This window comes from Eupeodes corollae, chromosome 1, assembly GCF_945859685.1.
Source record: "Eupeodes corollae chromosome 1, idEupCoro1.1, whole genome shotgun sequence".
NCBI lineage: Eukaryota > Metazoa > Arthropoda > Insecta > Diptera > Syrphidae > Eupeodes > Eupeodes corollae.
In genome coordinates, this window is record NC_079147.1 from 244,807,334 (window position 1) to 244,825,502 (window position 18,169).

General features: G+C 30.8%; 1 protein-coding gene across 1 annotated transcript in view; it reads left to right on the top strand.

The window, feature by feature from the left end:
- The first annotated feature begins 3,227 nt into the window (after positions 1-3,227).
- LOC129953605 (E3 ubiquitin-protein ligase MYLIP-B) overlaps positions 3,228-18,169 on the top strand; it is a 47,221-nt gene continuing 32,279 nt past the window's right edge. Inside the window, exon 1 of the mRNA XM_056066850.1 lies at positions 3,228-4,032. Coding sequence (XP_055922825.1) covers positions 3,946-4,032 — 87 coding nt within the window. The 5' untranslated portion in view covers positions 3,228-3,945. The remainder of the gene's footprint in view (positions 4,033-18,169) is intronic.

Below are 18,169 nucleotides of genomic sequence, written 5' to 3' on the forward strand. Positions count from 1 at the left end.
GAGAATTCTTCTTTAACGATCTAAACGATCTAAATCATATCGGGATAATCAGCCTCTCACGTTTCGTAAGAGACTCTAACTGGTTCCATTGAGCTTAGGAGGAAGCCTCAATATTCATGTGGTATCACAATGGGCCATTAAACTGGCCTAAGTGTGTCCGTTCCATCTTGGACAGCCACTATAACCTAACCTAACCTATATTAATTTAGTATCACGTCACATTTTATAGTATAAAACTATATTGGTTTGTGAAATATTTTTTTTGAGGTTAGGATTTGCATGCATTAGTATTTGACAGATCACGCGGGATTTCAGACATGGTGTCAAAGAGAAAGATGCTCAGTATGATTTGACATTTCATCATGAATAGACTTACTAACGAAACGCTTGCAAATCATTGAATTTTATTACCAAAATCAGTGTTCGGTTCGAAATGTGTTTCGCGCTTTACGTCCGATTTATGGTCTACATAATCGACCAAGTGAGCAAACAATTAATGCGATTGTGACCAAGTTTCGCACTCAGTTTACTTTATTGGACATTAAACCAACCACACGAATGCGTACAGAAGAGAATATTGCGTCTGTTTCTGAGAGTGTTGCTGAAGACCGTGAAATGTCGATTCGTCGCCGTTCGCAGCAATTGGGTTTGTGTTATTCGACCACATGGAAGATTTTACGCAAAGATCTTGGTGTAAAACCGTATAAAATACAGCTCGTGCAAGAACTGAAGCCGAACGATCTGCCACAACGTCGAATTTGCAGTGAATGGGCCCTAGAAAAGTTGGCAGAAAATCCGCTTTTTTATCGACAAATTTTGTTCAGCGATGAGGCTCATTTCTGGTTGAATGGCTACGTAAATAAGCAAAATTGCCGCATTTGGAGTGAAGAGCAACCAGAAGCCGTTCAAAAACTGCCCATGCATCCCAAAAAATGCACTGTTTGGTGTGGTTTGTACGCTGGTGGAATCATTGGACCGTATTTTTTCAAAGATGCTGTTGGACGCAACGTTACGGTGAATGGCGATCGCTATCGTTCAATGCTAACAAACTTTTTGTTGCCAAAAATGGAAGAACTGAACTTGGTTGACATGTGGTTTCAAAAAAATGGCGCTACATGCCACACCACACAGCTCGCGATTCTATGGCCATTTTTGGGAAAACTTCGGAGAACAATTCATCTCAAGGAATGGACCGGTAAGTTGGCCACCAAGATCATGCGATTTGACGCCTTTAGACTATTTTTTGTGGGGCTACGTCAAGTCTAAAGTCTAAACAAATAAGCCAGCAACTATTCCAGCTTTGGAAGACAACATTTCCGAAGAAATTCGGGCTATTCCGGCCGAAATGCTCGAAAAAGTTACCCAAAATTGGACTTTCCGAATGGAAAGTTGGTAAAAATTTTCTTTCGACTCAAATAGTATTACAAAAATTAAAAATATTGTCTTCAAACTCTTTATTTCATTTCATATTTATTGTTTTCAATAATCAGTAGTTATTTTTATAAAAATCCAACAGTCCGTTTTTTCAAAAAAAAATAAAAACCTACAAGAAAAAGTATGCAAATTTGGTAAAAGTTGATGTTCTGTTCCTGATATCTCTCAAAATAATTTCATTCATCCAATTTATAAAAATTTAAAAATTCAAAAACTTGTTTTCGACTAAAAATCCATTTAACAAAACTAGATTTTCAAACTAAACTACTATGAAAAATATTGTTAGTAATTTTAAAATTTTTAAGAATAATTCAACTAACAACTTTTTTAACCCAACACGAAAACCTACAAACTTTTAAGACAAATCGACAGACGGGATGGGAAGTTATCAGTGTGGGTCGCATGCCCGCCCTTTGTTTTTTAAAGTCCTTTCCTAATCTTTCGGTATTATTATGTTTTAAATAAAATCTATTTGAAGTCGATATCTTTACTCGTTTCTGAGATATGGATGACAAGAAATGGTATCCCGGACTTACGAACGTTTTTAAACTCTCACAAACATCCTTTAAAAATATTTCATTTAGACTCTTAGGACCTTGAAACGTCGAGAAATGTCAAAATTTTCAATTCGAAAAATTGAACCAATTACAATACAACTTCCTATGATATATTGAAAATTCGCAAAATATTTTATTTCAGAATCATTGATTTTTGCACCATAAATTGTTTGAAGTTTATACAATCCTAAATTTCCAACCAAGACATTTGTATTTGAAATTAAGTATTAAAATATGGCAACCCTGGTTAAGAAATTATGCGTACATGAATATTATCTAAAACCACTTCTTAATCTTAGGTACCTATTTTTTATGATTCGAGATATTCAACGACTTTTCATAGTCAATATTCATTAAAAAGAAAAAAAAACTTTTTCTTACTCAATGCACATTTAATCAAGAAGAAAAAATTGAAGGTCTTTTTCCACGACCTTGAATCAAACGATAGCATAATACTTGTAGAAGACCATCCCTCTATTCAACTCCAGTTAAGCTGAATCAGGCTTCATCTCTATGCATAAATAGTTTTTTTTTCTTAATTGTTTTTTCTGAAGTTCATTCACCTATTCTATTTACGCCATCACCGCGCCGTACTGTACTGTACCGCCACCACAAGCCGGCTTCATCTTCAGTGTAATATAATAATAAATCAATATGTACCTTCGTTGGGTTTTTGAAAAAAAAAATAAAACCCATTGTTATTTTTAGAAATGTTTGCATTATGTTTTCAAAAAGATTTATTTATGCTCAATCTTCGTCTACGGTATGGTAAATAAAATACAGTCTGCTTGCTACAGCCACCCTCAAAACTACAGTCACAGTATCTATCTATGTACATATTTAAATTTTATGTTTGCTTGACCGCATCCACTCTAGAAAATCAATTATATTATTTTCCTGCAATGTGAGTTTGTGCAGATTCAAAAACAAACTAAACTGTCTGCAGAAAATGAACACCAAATGAACTAATTCATCCCTCATATCCACTACATTTATTCATTCTCTTATTTTAACTGTAAACGCAAAATGAATAAATTCATCAAAAACAATAATACACTAAAAATTGAAATGAACTATTCATTTTAAGAGTACACAAAGAATGAACATTCTCTTTCTTGATTCAGTTCATCCATACAAATTCACTCACATTTTAGCGTAGCGTAGCGCGAAGTCTTAGTGTTGTAGGGGGCTACAAAATCACATTCAATTCAACACAGTAAAATTCCAAACGTAACAAACAGTATCGTAGATGACTTTCATTCATTCGGTAACGTTTAACGGAACTCAAAACTCAAGTCTCAATTATTAAATGGTTTTCTCGTAGCATGGACGTGAGCTACAGTACATTCTCGCCATCAACAACAAATAATATTTGTATTAATATTGAAAAATCAAATAAAACAATCAAAACATTTCTTATACGGAAATGTCGTATAAGTTTAATTGGTCGTACATTTTATATACTTTATCCGACATAAATTAAAGTTTGTTTTTTAATAAAAATAAAATAATATAATAATAATAAATATTGTAGAGTATTCGTTTCGGCAAAAAATACTTAGAGGAACTTCGTGTATCTGTTGCAATTCTTTTTGTGGTACAAATTTTTATTTATAATCTAAAGAAAAGAAATTTTATATTATACAAATTCAAAAAATATATAAATACCAAAAATAAACAAGTGATTAAAAATTTTACAGCGATAAAATTAAAAAATAATTAATAGGTATTTATAAAACCGCTAGTTTAAAAAAATATAAAAAGTGATACCTTTGAGTAAAGAAAGAAAAAATAAGTTGAAGAAAAATAACCAAAAATTAAAAAATTCTATATTTAGTAGTGCGCCAGTATTTAAAGAAATTTTCGAAAACAAAGAAATCAAAATTTTTAAAAATTTATACTTTGTTCTTAAGTGAATTTTGAAATACAACAAAAAAAAAGATACAAAATCAAAATGTGGTGCATAGTAAATTTACCCAATGGAACCCAACAGGCTGTTAAATGGGATCCAAAGGCTATTGGCCAGGAATGCTTAGAGAAGGTAAAAATTCGATTCAAAATGTTGTTTTCCATATTTGTGTATTTATGTAAATTCAATATATTTCAAAATCGACAAAAGAAGAAGATGTAGGAGTTTTTTTTTAATTTGTGGTTGCTTAAAAAAGTCCAAAAGCAACACAAGAAAATATGGAAAATACTTACCTATCCACAAAATATCTTTAAATTTGTTTGTTCTTTTTTTTTTAAATGTTTCTCTTCTTTTTGTTTTCTTTTTTTCCGACGATGTGTGTTTTTCCTCCTATCTTTAAGTTGGAGTTTCTTCGTATCTTCGCTACTTTTTTTTGTATCTTTTATTATTTTTTGCCTTTGTTTGGGTTTCTTCATTTTCTTATATTCGTCGTCGTGTATAAAGAGATAAATCCCCGGTGTATTGTCTACTTTTATGCAGATACTTCTCACCTGAAGTACCTTGTATAGTATTATTTTGTTGTAGGTCCCTATGATTATAGCTGCATTTATAGTTGCGTGGGGGAGAGAATTAATGCTTTGAATATGAAGAAATAAATATCTATATACATTTTGCTTGCATATAAATATATTGTATCTATCTATCTATGTATCTTATAGAGCAAAAGATATGGCTTTAATATAAATAAGGTGAAATTATTCAAGCAGTCTTGGGGGATAATTTATTCATTTTTGTTTTCATACATACTTATGGTATAATATTCAAAAACAGTTGTTGGAACGTAATAAGTTGTATAGGTACCATAACACTATAAAGTTGTGGGGATTTTTATTTTTATTTCAGTTTCTGTTTTTGTTCTTAAATTTTATTTTTTCGCCCTGTGATGTTGATAAAAGTATTTACCAACCTTGTTTAACAGGATATTGACACGTCGTCGATGTCGTCTTCGAAGTCATTTAAGAAACAAAAATGAAAAAAAAAAACTTTTGTGTTCTTAACGAAAAAAGTTTTAAGAAACAAAAAGTTTATTGTTAAAGGCAAATTTTAAGTGCTAATGAATAATTTAATTTTGCTATAGGTCGTCATATCGGTGTACCGTATTCACTTGTTGATCTTTGTTCATCCTAATTTTTGTTTATTTTGTATGCAAAGTTCCCAATGGGAGCGATAAAAGTAGAACTTTTTAAAAGCCTGTTTTTATCGGCCAGGAACTAATTGAACAGAAATTTGTTTTCATGTTCAATAATTAGGGTGGGTCAAAATAGCTTTTTTTTTACTGGAAAGGTCGAATTCTGATAAATTCTAAAAACACGTTTGTATTATGAGAGTTTTCTGCAGATCACAAGATTTTTACCAACTTTTTAAGATACATTTTTGTATCAACACTTAAATTTAAAAATTGAAACATTTGGATCTAGAAACAATTCCAGATATGAGGACCTACAGTTTTTTGTTGAGAAGTGTTTTCCTTTTCCAACCTTAGAGATCAACATGATCAACAAATAAAAGAAGAAAAACAATAACTTTTTTACAGTGTCTTTTAAGTTTTCACTGAAAAAAACACATTACACATTAAAAATTCACTTGAAATGTATGCTGCCATTTTGTTTTATGGTTGGGAAACTGAGTGCTTACATTTGTATTAAATACTTTAGTACTTTCGTTAAAGTTCAATGTCATACCCAATTTTACTGCAATTCTTGCAAAGGCTTTGAAATTCTTGACGAATGATTTTGTATTTTGACTTTGACTTTTGATAAGTTTTGAAAGATTGAAATTTTCATCAGATTTTGATTTTTACATGTGGATTGAAAGGTCGGATCAAACGTGGATTGAGATTTTTCAATATCAGTTTGAAATTCTTGAAATACGATTTTTTTTTTATTTAATTTTTACAGACAAGTGATTGGGATGTTGCTCATGTTTATGATCAAGCTGACTTTTATTTCAATCCTTATAGTGACATTATTGAAACGTCAAAAATTCAATCAATTGCATTAACTTGTGTGTACTAAGTATTTTGACAGTTAATTTAACTGAGACTCTGTCAATATTGTGTTCAGCCAGAAAATTAAATGCAATACGATCGTATGCATAAGTAATTAGAACTTGAATTTATTCAGCGCTATTTCTGTAAACGCATTGCATTGCACAATCTACATACGATTCGTATATACCCAGTGTTTTGACAGTTGGTACGACTGCAGTTCTACTTCCATTGTGTTCGGAGAGTAAATTGAATGCAATACTTTTTTTGTGAAACTTCTATGATCGCCAAACAAAAGTACTTGATAATTGAATTTATTCAACGCGCTACTGCAACTCTGCTTCCATTGTGTTTAGACAGTAAATTTATTTCTATACTTTTAGCGTAAAATTTTTAAATGATCGCAAACAAAAAAAACAAAAAGATTGTGTAATTTATTCAGCTCTATCCACAAAGGAATTGAACTTATTACTTAAGCTACAAAAAATTTGTGTATACTCAGTATTTTGACAGATAATGCGACTGCAACTGCGTTTCCATTGTGTTCAGCCAGTAAATATGACACTTTCTGCACTAAATTGATGTGATCATGCATAAAATAAAAGAGAACTTTAGAGCTGTCATTGTTTTAGACGATTACATTTATGTTATATGAATATTTTGACAGGTAATGCGACTGCAACTGCGTTTCCATTGTGTTCAGCCAGTAAATATAATGTGACACTTTCTTTACTGAATTCATATGATCGTGCTTAAATAAAAAGTACTTCAGAGCTGTCTGCAATCGCATTGCATTGTTTTGAGCTAATTAAAATTGTGTAAAATCAATATTTTGACAGCTAATGCGACTGCAACTCCGCTTCTATTGTGTTGAGCCAATGAATTGAATGCAAAATTATGGTATGTATAAAGACTTGGTATATTAAAATTTATTCAGCAGCGATATCTGTAAACGCATTTCATTGTATAAACTACATACGATTTGTATGTACCCAGTATTTTGACAGTAACTGCAACTGCAACTTTGCTTGCATTGTGTTAAGCCAGCTAATTTATTGCTACACCTTTTCTGTGAAACTTCTTTGATCACAAACAAAAGGACTTGCTAATTAAATTTATCCAGTGCTATCTTCTAATGCATTGAATACCTTAAGCTATGTACATACAATTTGTAGCTCTAATTTCATTGTGTTCAGCCAGTAAATATATTTCTAATCTTTTTCTTTAAAATTTGTGTGATCGTACACTAAATGATTTGGTACTTAAAATTGTTCAGAGCTATCTTCAAATATATTACATTGTGTAAGCTACATAGAATATTTGTGTACCCAGTATTTTGACAGATAATGCGACTTCAACTGCGTTTCCATTGTGTACAGCCAGTAAATATGACACTTTCTGCACTAAATTCATATGATTGTGAATAATATAAATAAGTACTTCAGAGCTGTCTTCAACATTGTTTAAGCCAATTAAATTTGTGTTAAATCAATATTTTGACAGCTAATGCGACTCCGATTCTATTGTGTTTAGCCAGTAAATAGAACTAAACACCATTTATGCGATGCAAAAGAACTTTAAAATTCTTTTTTCATTCTTTAGATCATTTGCACAGTTTGTAAAAACTTAGTATTTTTACAGTTAATATGATTTCAAACCCTTCAGCAAGTACGTAAATTGAATGCGATTCTTTTTGTGTGAAATTCATTTGATAGCAAGCAAAACTTTGTTTAGCGATTTCTGAAAACGTTTTAAATAGTTTTAACTCAAAAAATGTGAGTGAACTAAATATTTGGCCGTAAACGCCGTTTTTATTATGTTCAACGAGGAAAGGTTTATTCGACCTTGTGCAAAAGGATAAGCTAGTTGATTTTTTCCTGGTGAAATTTATAAATTTAATTTAAGTCAATACACATCTTGAGTATTCCAAGATTCACTTCTTCTAATTGATTTTACAAGACATTTTCATACCATAACCACAACTCACATCCATTAGCTAAACAGATGGTGACCTCAATTTAAGACCTCATCCCTTAGTATGTGTCACACTTCCAACAAAAAATTGAAAATTTCGGAAATTATTATGTCTTGAACTTCTTTCTCATCACAACATTAAAATTTTATTTTGTGGGATACTTCCTTTTTTCTTGAATAATAAATCTCTCGATGTTATAATTTATGTAGAATAGATATTAATTTTATCTTCCCTCAAAATCCAAAACAGAAAAAAAAAGAAAATTTTATTTTTAATGGTTAGGCTATAAACGTTCCCGAATTTGAATTTTCAACCCCAAAAATAACCTTATTTTTATATTCTTTACTCCATCGACTTTATCAAATATTGTTTATGTCGTATACTGTGAGTAGGTATAAAATTCCTTCCATTTTAAAAATATGTATGTATATGTATAAGTTAGGTAGGTAGATATCAACATCAACATTATCTACCTATGAAATTGGAATATAAAATGAATGCGCACATTTAATGAACCGTTAAATTGACTTCTTTCATTTCGAGTATTTCACTCATTCGTGGTTTCCTATTACAATATGTTGAATTTTGAATTGTATTTTCTACCCGTTGTTTTGTATTACTTGACAGTTGAATTTAATTTAAGTTCATAAACATATAAAATTCAATGACTTGTGACTAACAACTCGCTTATTGTGTTGACATCAACATCGAATTTGACAGGCTGCGATTATTTTTACCTCCTGAATAAAATGAATTCAGTGAATATTTGAGATAATGCGATAAAGCTAAGCAAAGCATTTATTTTTTAAATATATGCTTTGATTGAAACATAAAAAAAAAGCATTCATTTTTTTATGATTCCCGATGTCTGTCAATTTATTCGGTTTTCTAAAGAATACCTTCCTTTGTGTGTTTTGATGTGCATTTTCTAGCACGGTTGCCAGCACTGTCACTCTGCCACTGCCTTGGTTTTTAAAATCAAATAAAAGTGTTCTATAAAAATGTTAAGATAAGATACGAGAAAATCTTGATTCTTGTAAATATTTTTGAACTCAGTAACAGAGTGAATTATTAGTTTATTTTATTTTCAAGGGGTTAATGCTCGTTATCGCATGAAAAACAACAACTTTTTAAATATATCATATTTTATATAATAAAGATAAGTTTAAGCAAGGTACTTTTGTTTCTTTTGTGTTTTTATCAATAATTTAAAAAATACATTTTAGACCTTTGAACCTCTTCAAAAATTTATTTGAAACTAGCACAACAAGTTTCCTTATCGTAAAACGAGTATATGAAAGAAATTTTTTAGTTTGATAAAAATTATATTCATTTTAATTTAAAAAAAAAACAAGGTCGATAATTAAGTGTTTTTGTTTTATTTTTTATTTTATTTTTATGGGCTATTTAGTTGTATTTATTGACATGCCTTATTTTTAAAATTAATTTGTTTATAATCCATGTACCTCCTTGTTTTTTTTATTTGTTTAAAGATTATATCTTCATGGTTTTAATGTTCAAATAGAAAATATTATTAAAAAAAGGCGTTTTGTAGGCAAGAAAATCATACACTTGATTAACTCCTTAAAAAAACTATAAATTTGGTAAAAAAACATTTTCAATATAAGAAGATTTCCGAACTAAAACTTTATTATATTTTTTTACCGAAATTGTTGTTTGACTGATATTTTTTCACAGGTTTTTAATATTTATATTTGATGGATAAAGGATAAGGTTCAAGGTTTAAATAATCACATTTTAAAAATACATTTCTGACCAATATTGAGCATTTCTCACTTTGTTGTACTTTTAAGTACAATTTACGGTAGTAAGAACTTTTAAAAGTCAATTAAACTTAGATTCAGATCTTTTTGATTTGCAAGTCTTTTATAGAAAATAGAAATAAGTTCATTTCGTAAATTGTCAAAACGGAATTCTTGAACATCAATTTCTGATCAATATTGAAATTTTCTTGCCTTGTGTACTTTTAAGTACAATTCACGATGAAGCCTTTTAGAATCAATTCAAAGCAACTGTCATCTGCTTTTCTTTAAGTTGCAAGTCATTTATTCGGGTGGAAATAGGACAATGTTGTGAACTGTCAAAACGAAAATATTCACATTTTGAACATCAATTTCTGACCAATATTGAATATTTTTTGCCTTGTTATATTTTTAAGCATCATTCACGATAAATTTATTAAGAATCAATCCAATCTAGCTGTCATCTGATTTTCTTTAAGTTGCAAGTTTTTTATTGAACTGAAACCAAGTCATTTTCATGAATTGTCAAAACGAAAATGTTCACATTTTGAACATCAATTTCTCACCAATATTGAACATTTTTTGCCTTGTTATATTTTTAAGCACAATTCACGATAAAAGTTTCTAGAATCAATTCAAATTAACTGTCATCTGCTTTTCTTTAAGTTGCAAGTCATTTATTGAACTGGAACCAAGTCATTTTCAAAAACTGTCAAAACGAAAATATTCACTCTTTGAACATAAATTTCTGACCAATATTAAACAATTTTTACTTTATTATACTTTTAAGCACAGTTCACGATAAAGCTTTTCAGAATCAATTCAAAGTTACTGTCATCAGATTATTTTTCAGTTGCAAGTCCTTTATTCAGGTGGAACTAAGACATGTCTGTGAACTGTCAACATGGATTGATCTACAAAATGAAAATATTCATATTTCGAACGTCAATTTTTGATAAATATTGAACAATTTTTACTTTGTAATACTTTTAAGCACAGTTCACGATAAAGTTTTTAAGAATCAATTCAATTTAGCTGTCATCTGATTTTATTTAAGTTGCAAGTTTTTTATTGAGTCATTTTCGTGAACTGTCAAAACGAAAATATTCACATTTTGACCATTAATTTCTAACCAATTTTGAACAAGTTTCACCCTTTTGTACTTTTGAGCACAATAAAGTTTTTCAAAATCAATTAAACTTAACTTTGATTGTCTAAGAATTGCAAGTCTTTTATTCAACTCAAACTTAATCATTTTCGTGAACTGTCAAAACGGATTGATTTACAAAAGGATTGATTTTCAACTCAATCCGCCATCAAACCATATTTTTTTACTTTTCATCCAAATTTTTCATTCTTCTAAATATTAACAAGTTTTGTTATTTTTTTTTTATTGATTTTGCAAATCCTAAAAACATGTGATTTCAAAAGATTTTCAGTTTAGCCTCACCTTAAGCAATTCATTTTGAAGTTTTGTTATTTTGTCTCATACTTCTTGATAGTTGGAATTTTATCAAATTCCCGAGATTTTGACTTCAAGTCGATCAATGTTTTCGAACACAAATGTTTGTTTTTTGACAGCTGAATCAATAGTCTTGTAGTGTATGATATTTGACAGTTGAATTGACAACCGAACTAATTAGTGTTTAAACAGCTTTAAATTCAATTCAAATTTTTGAAGCCAAATTCTAGGAATTGATTTTTTCTTCAAAAGAAATCTAGACGAAAAAGCCAAAGTTTAGAAGATTTGACTTTTAATGTTCTAATGGATTTTCTTTGAATTTTTCTTTCTATTGGAATTGAAGTATGGCCTCAAGGACATTTTGTTTTGTTCGTTAAATTGTTCGCAAATGGCTTTTTTTTGTCGATTTAATTTTAAATTTTTGATGACGTACGAGTTCAGAAAAAGAAACAAAGCGAACAAGAAAAAAAAAACAGAAAGCAAACAAACCAAAAAATGATCAAACAAAAAAGAAAAACGAAAAGTGAAATAAAACTGAGGAACGTGCACAAATCCACCCTCGCGCTTGCTGGCTTGCTTGCTCGCCTTAATTTTGACGTGCTCTGGGTTGCATGCTACTGTGGGGCTGTATCTGTGCCTCTTTGCCACTGCAGTTGCATATTTTGCATTATACTACTGCTACATGCATAACCTCTTTCTTTTTTTTACAAGGAATATACTGAGAGTTATGTGTGATGAAATGACAACCCCTTGGTTTTGATGTCGTTGTCGTTTCGACATCAGCACAATATTGTATAAAGGATTATATGATGACGAAGTTGATTTTAGTATTTCCCCATATATTCCATACTCATTCATACACACAAAGATATCGATTGTTTTATCAATGCAACACAAAAAAATGGTATTATTTTTTAAAGCCTTTAACAATAAAAAAAAAAGAAATCGAAATCAAATCTGTCCTCAATGTGAATGAAGACTACCGTGCATTGGTAGATTACCGCAGTTTCATTCAACTTAAATAATATAATATGACAAGATGAATAAATAAAAAATATATGTACCTAACCTATATTCATATATTGTAAGCGATTATTTTCGAAGGATATAAAATTATGTAGGTAAGGAAAAAATAAATAAAAATACATATTTCGATTAATAGGATCAAATAGGGACTTAAGTTGATAGGGATTGTATTCGTACAAATAAATACATATATAAGCGATAAAAATAAGCCTGTATTAATTCTTTAATTGAGTCCTTTTTTAACGATATTAAAATGAGATAAAAATGTAGTGTGATATACAAATAGGATTAAAGGATAATTTTATGGATTTTTCGGTACACTAAAAATAAGTTGAAAATCGCATTAAATGCCTCTTTTTGTTCTTGACTGTAATGAGCTTTTGTTACGACATTTTATGCGAAAAGACGACAGCTCTGTGAATATAAAATGCACAAACTTCTTGAGTTGAAAAACGACTTTGAACCAAAATTGATTGAAATTGACAGTTCTTGGCAAACTAACGTAATAAACAATTGTTTACATCTCTTTTCTTGATTAATTCATTCTCAAATTTAATTGATGAAAATTTTCTGTCAATGACTGATTTCGTCAAAAACTTAATGACTCCTACTTAATTTCTACGCCAAATCAAAAATAATAGACTCTAATTTTAGTCCTCAATTAAATAACGTATCTTTATACTGTCAATTTTTTCTACGCAAAACAGTTTTGTTTATATAAAAATTCTTGCAACCAGACAGACAATACAAATACTATACAGTCATTGAACTATGTTAAATATTTTGGCAAACCTTGTTTTTAAATCGATTTCATTAACATTTGCATTACCAAATAAAATTTTAGTAAACAACTAAAAATAACTCATTTCCAACATTTATAGTCTATTCTTGTAGAAATGCATATGTAATCCTTTAAAAGAGTATTTTGAAATAAAAGGTGAATAATAAGTATTTTTTATTTTGAAATTTTCTATGCAACACGTTTATAGAAGAATTTTTATTTTTTGCACGTGCAGTACACCGCAACTTGGATATCCTTGTTTTTGTACAAGAGAAACCATAAAACAGCATTAAAGTTGAATAGAAACATTATTACGCGTCCATACTTATGTTTACAGTCGTTTAAAACGAAAAAGTGCACTGTGGCGTATACTTACTTTTTTTTTACTTTTATTTTTCTTCGATTTTTGTACGTTTCTTTTGGTAATAATAATTGATATATTACAATATAAAGTCATATTATAGGACAAATAAAATATTTACTTGCATGAAATTGTCCCAATCGCCATTTAAAATCCATCTTTATTGCAAACTGCATGCAATCTACCCACTCATAAATTTTTTGAATTACAAAACAAGGCAAACGAGTTGAATCTAAATTAACAATCAGTTAAGATGCAAATGATAACCAACATCTAACTCAAATAATAAAATCTCTGTTTTATTAAACCACATTAAATACGAGGCACAATTAAAGTCGTAGATTCATATTAGGAAAGAAAAAAACAACCTAAACCTGCAATAAGACTTAATTTCCATAATTCGTGTACACCCAACTTATAGAATCGTTGCATTTGTACAAAATAAATCGAATCTATTCTCAAAAATTTCACATCTACTATAAAATAATTTACTTCAATTTATTATTCTATACACTTTATGTAACCAAAGTAATAAGCTTACACGAGGCAAATATTTAATTACATTTGTAATGTTTCACACCCCCATCGCCATCACAGTCAACAAAATATTCATTTATATACAAATACTGAGTGTAATTTTTGTATTTTAATTTATCAGTTAATTTATTCAACCATTTATTGATTGTTGGTATCTACAAGAGTATAATTAATGTATTCTGTTCTTTTTATTTGCAAAATGCAATCATTTGAATTAAAATGGTCTCTTCGTTGCATTAATGAAAATGAATTTTCTATTTGATATAATTAACAATATAAAACTATCTATAGGTTTGTTCAATCAGTTTTGCATTTTCACATTTAAAAAAATTTGTATTTTATTTTTAAATATCTGGATGTCATCAAATATACAAAATATGTATATATAGTAAATTAAATATCCTCGATTCCATATCATATACCAAATAGATAGCTATGAATAATACAAGTACGACACAATGAATAATTTCCATCAATGATTGCACGTGTCTGGAAGCATGATTCTGAACGAAAATTTATCTTTTGTGTCACATTTTTGCACAAAGAGCCATCCGAAGAGGCCCTCTTGCTTGCGTTTTCAAATATAGCAACAATATATGTGTACCTCTATTAGAATGTATCTATAAGTAGGTATGGTATTAGATGTATAGGAAACGAGGATGCGTTTATTGGATTTATTTGCCTCGGGTGTTATGTTTGCCCGTGGAAGTATAAAATAGATATACCACCATTGTCATTTTATTATACAACCAATCCAAGGGCAAACCGATGTTGCATGTTTTCTATGCAAAAATAGAAAAAAAAACCAACAACAACACAAAAATATACACACGTAAAATGTATAGAAGAACAAATTAAATCGATAAGGAATTTATTCTGGTTTAAGGGATGTTATATAGAGATAAAAGACAGGGTGACAAAATTTACAGTATTTTGTAATTGTAATTTAAAATTTAAATTTAATCAAAATCCATTCAATAGTTAACGAGAAACTTAAAGTCTTAAACTGAGTTATAGGAAACTTATGGCCTCAAAATTAATGAAGAATCAGGTGAAGATGATAATTTGTTTCAAAGATGTCAAACTTTTGCTCGGTTTAAAGTGAATTCAAGAACTGTTACACAAAAGGTTCAATAATAAAGGGTTTTCCCATAAAAAGTTCAAAAATTCACTCAAGAACTTGTGAAAAAATGTACAGTCACAGTTGTTTGTTCCGATTTTTGTAAGTCAAGTTTCCTGCCCGTGTTAATCTGTTTTAATATAATATTAAATATGGATCCATTGATTCCTGCTTAAGATAACTTCTTTTTTTTCAATTACTAAAATAATACCTCTTATTTTAAAACACTCTTTAAACATCACAGTTTTTGTTATCAGATAATCGATATTCAAGAATGTATTTGTATCTATAATTATTGACATAGCTTTGCCTATCATTGAGATGATCTTCAAAAGTTGTCTAGATCCGGTCTATATATGTACCTCAGCGATGGAAAGATGTAAAGGATATAAGTTTTCATTCCCAAAACTCGCATGTCAACCCTAAAGATCTAAGACCTATTAGCGTATCATCATTCATTCTCAAAACTCTGGGACAATTGATTGATATCCATGTACGTAATAGCATTAATAAGAGACTAGCGATGTCTCAGCATGCTTACTGCAAAGGAAAATCGGTAGAAACAGCCTTGCACACTCTGGTAAGAACTATCGAATACTCCCTTGAGCAAAAGGAATATACTATTGGGCCTTCCTGGATATTGAGGGCGCTTTCAACAACGTTGATACATCCGCTATCAATACTGCTTTGACGACCCTAAACTTCGAATACTCAATCTATGAGTTGTTTAATCTGATGCTAAAAAGCAGGATCATCAACTCTAAGATGGGGGATTTTTGTACGAAAAGGTCTGTCGGTAGACGCACTCCGCAAGGTGGTGTCCTGTCGCCTCTCCATAGTAATTAACGAACTACTAATATCCCTTGAGAGGGAAGGCTACAGAGTGATTGCATATGCCGATGATGTTGCTATCGCCGTCTCAGGAGAACATCGTAATACACTGAGAGACATCCTCCAAAACGCATTCAATATGCTCACTGCGGAGTTAGTATTAATCCTCAAAAAACAGACCTCGTCCTTTTTACACGGAAATACAAGATCCCAGTAATTGTAACTCCTTCAATAAAAGGTGTACCGCTAATTTTTACCAATGAAGCCAAATAGCTTGGTCTGATATTGGACAAAAAATTAAGTTGGGAATCTAATATTCAGGAAAGAGTTAAAAAAGCTACAGCAGCTCTTTTCCTTTGCAAGAAAGTCATAGGAAGCAAATGGGGTTTTCAACCTCGAAAAACCTACTGGCTATACACATCGGTCATTTATGGTGGACTGCACTGGAGAAAGTCACATACTACGACAAACTCAGCAGAGTCCAACGCACTGCATGTCTCTGCATAAGCTGGGCATTGAGAACCACACCCTCAGCAGCGTTGGACACTCTCCTCCATCTGAGACACCTCGACATCTTCAGTAAACAAGTGGCAGCGAGTTCAGCTATAAGACTCAACGCCTTATCTCAATGAACCAACAACAATGCGGGGCACTATATCATTTTGAACCTCTTTGGGTCTATACCAAAGTACATAGACTACACTATTCATAAACCCTTATTTGGAAAAAACTTCCAGGTATAAAATCCATCCAAAGATGAATGGGAAGACAAAAAACTTCTGGATGACAAATTCATCCATTTTTATACAAATGGATCCAAGACAAATGAGGGAGTTGGTAGTGGTGTGTACTCAGAAAAGCTTAAGCTAAGCATCTTATTCCGCCTCCCTAATCATTGTAGCGTCTTCCAAGCTGAAATTTTAGCGATCAAAGAGGTTTTCTCCTGGCTAAGAGAAAACGTGATATCAACTCCTGATATCCGCATCTTCTCTGACAGTCGGGCTGCCATCAAATTCATTGACGGTGTCCCAACTAAATCTCAAACGGCCCTCGATTGTCGATCCTCTCTTATGGAGATGGCGCAGCAATTTAACATTCAACTATGTTGGGTGCCGGGCCACAGAGACATCACAGGAAATTGTAGAGCCGATGAACTCGCTAAAAATGGAACCGTCATGAATATTTCACCTGAAAGGGAGAAGATAGGTATACCGATAGCTGCATGTAAGCTTATGCTAAAAGAAACCGCACAATGGCACAATTTACCAACATGGCCTTCACTGGACCTAAAGCGCTCTAAGGACTTGTTATCTCAAAGCAGACTTCATATTAGCTCGTTAATAGGTGTCTTTACAGGACACGCTATATGACTTGGTGTAGCCTCAAATGACTTCTGCAGGAGCTGTATGGACGAAGAAGAAGAGGAAACCTTCTTTGCACTTGCTCTGCTCTTTCACTAAGACTCAAACTTCATCTGGGAGACTACTCTTTTGATAATCCCAGTGAACTAGCTAAAAAGGATATCAAATATCTTCTTCACTTTATTAAAAGATCAAAATGGTTCGACTAGTAAGAAGTAATTATCTAGATTCATGTGGTATCACAATGGGCCTTTATTTTGGCCTAAGTGTGTGGATTCCAAATCCGCATCCACGTTAACCTAACCTATTATTTATTATTAGGTTAGACAGATAATTTTCATAAAACAAGCACATTCTTCAAAATTAGTAAATACTAATGCTCAATCATAACTTTTACAAAAATATGAAAAATCAGTCAGTTCGTTTGTTTGCTTGTTTGTTTGTTCGTTCTTCACATCGCAACGGAGCTATGTTACCACATAATTTTTTGTGTAGAGTCAGTTTCAAGACTGGAAAGTGTTATAAGATACTTTTTACTGCTGTGAAATGCCTCATTCCCATCTCATTGGATGCAGAATGGAGCTTTTAGTAGATGATGCTCATAGAAAGAAAAAATAAAAATCCATTCAAATCAGAAGCAAGTGCCTAAAAGTTTGTACCTTCTCAACAACTCTTTTGACTGTTGAGAAAATCAATACTCAGGATAGCATCTTTTAAAAAATGTCAAGTATCTATTTGCTTAAATACAAAAAAGACTTGAACATAATTAGGCATTTAGTCTTAAAACAAAAACCTTAAAGAATTTTCTTGATTTTTTAACAAGAACCTATTCTTCTCTGAACCCAACAGGATATCGATTCTGAATCTTTGGTACTTGAAATCATTGCATAAGCACAAAATAAGTAAAAGGGTTCGTGAAAATAATCATCTTCTTAAGCAATATCTATAAATGAAACTTAAAATATTGAATATTAAAGAGTATTTTCTGTCCAAAGTTTATTTTAA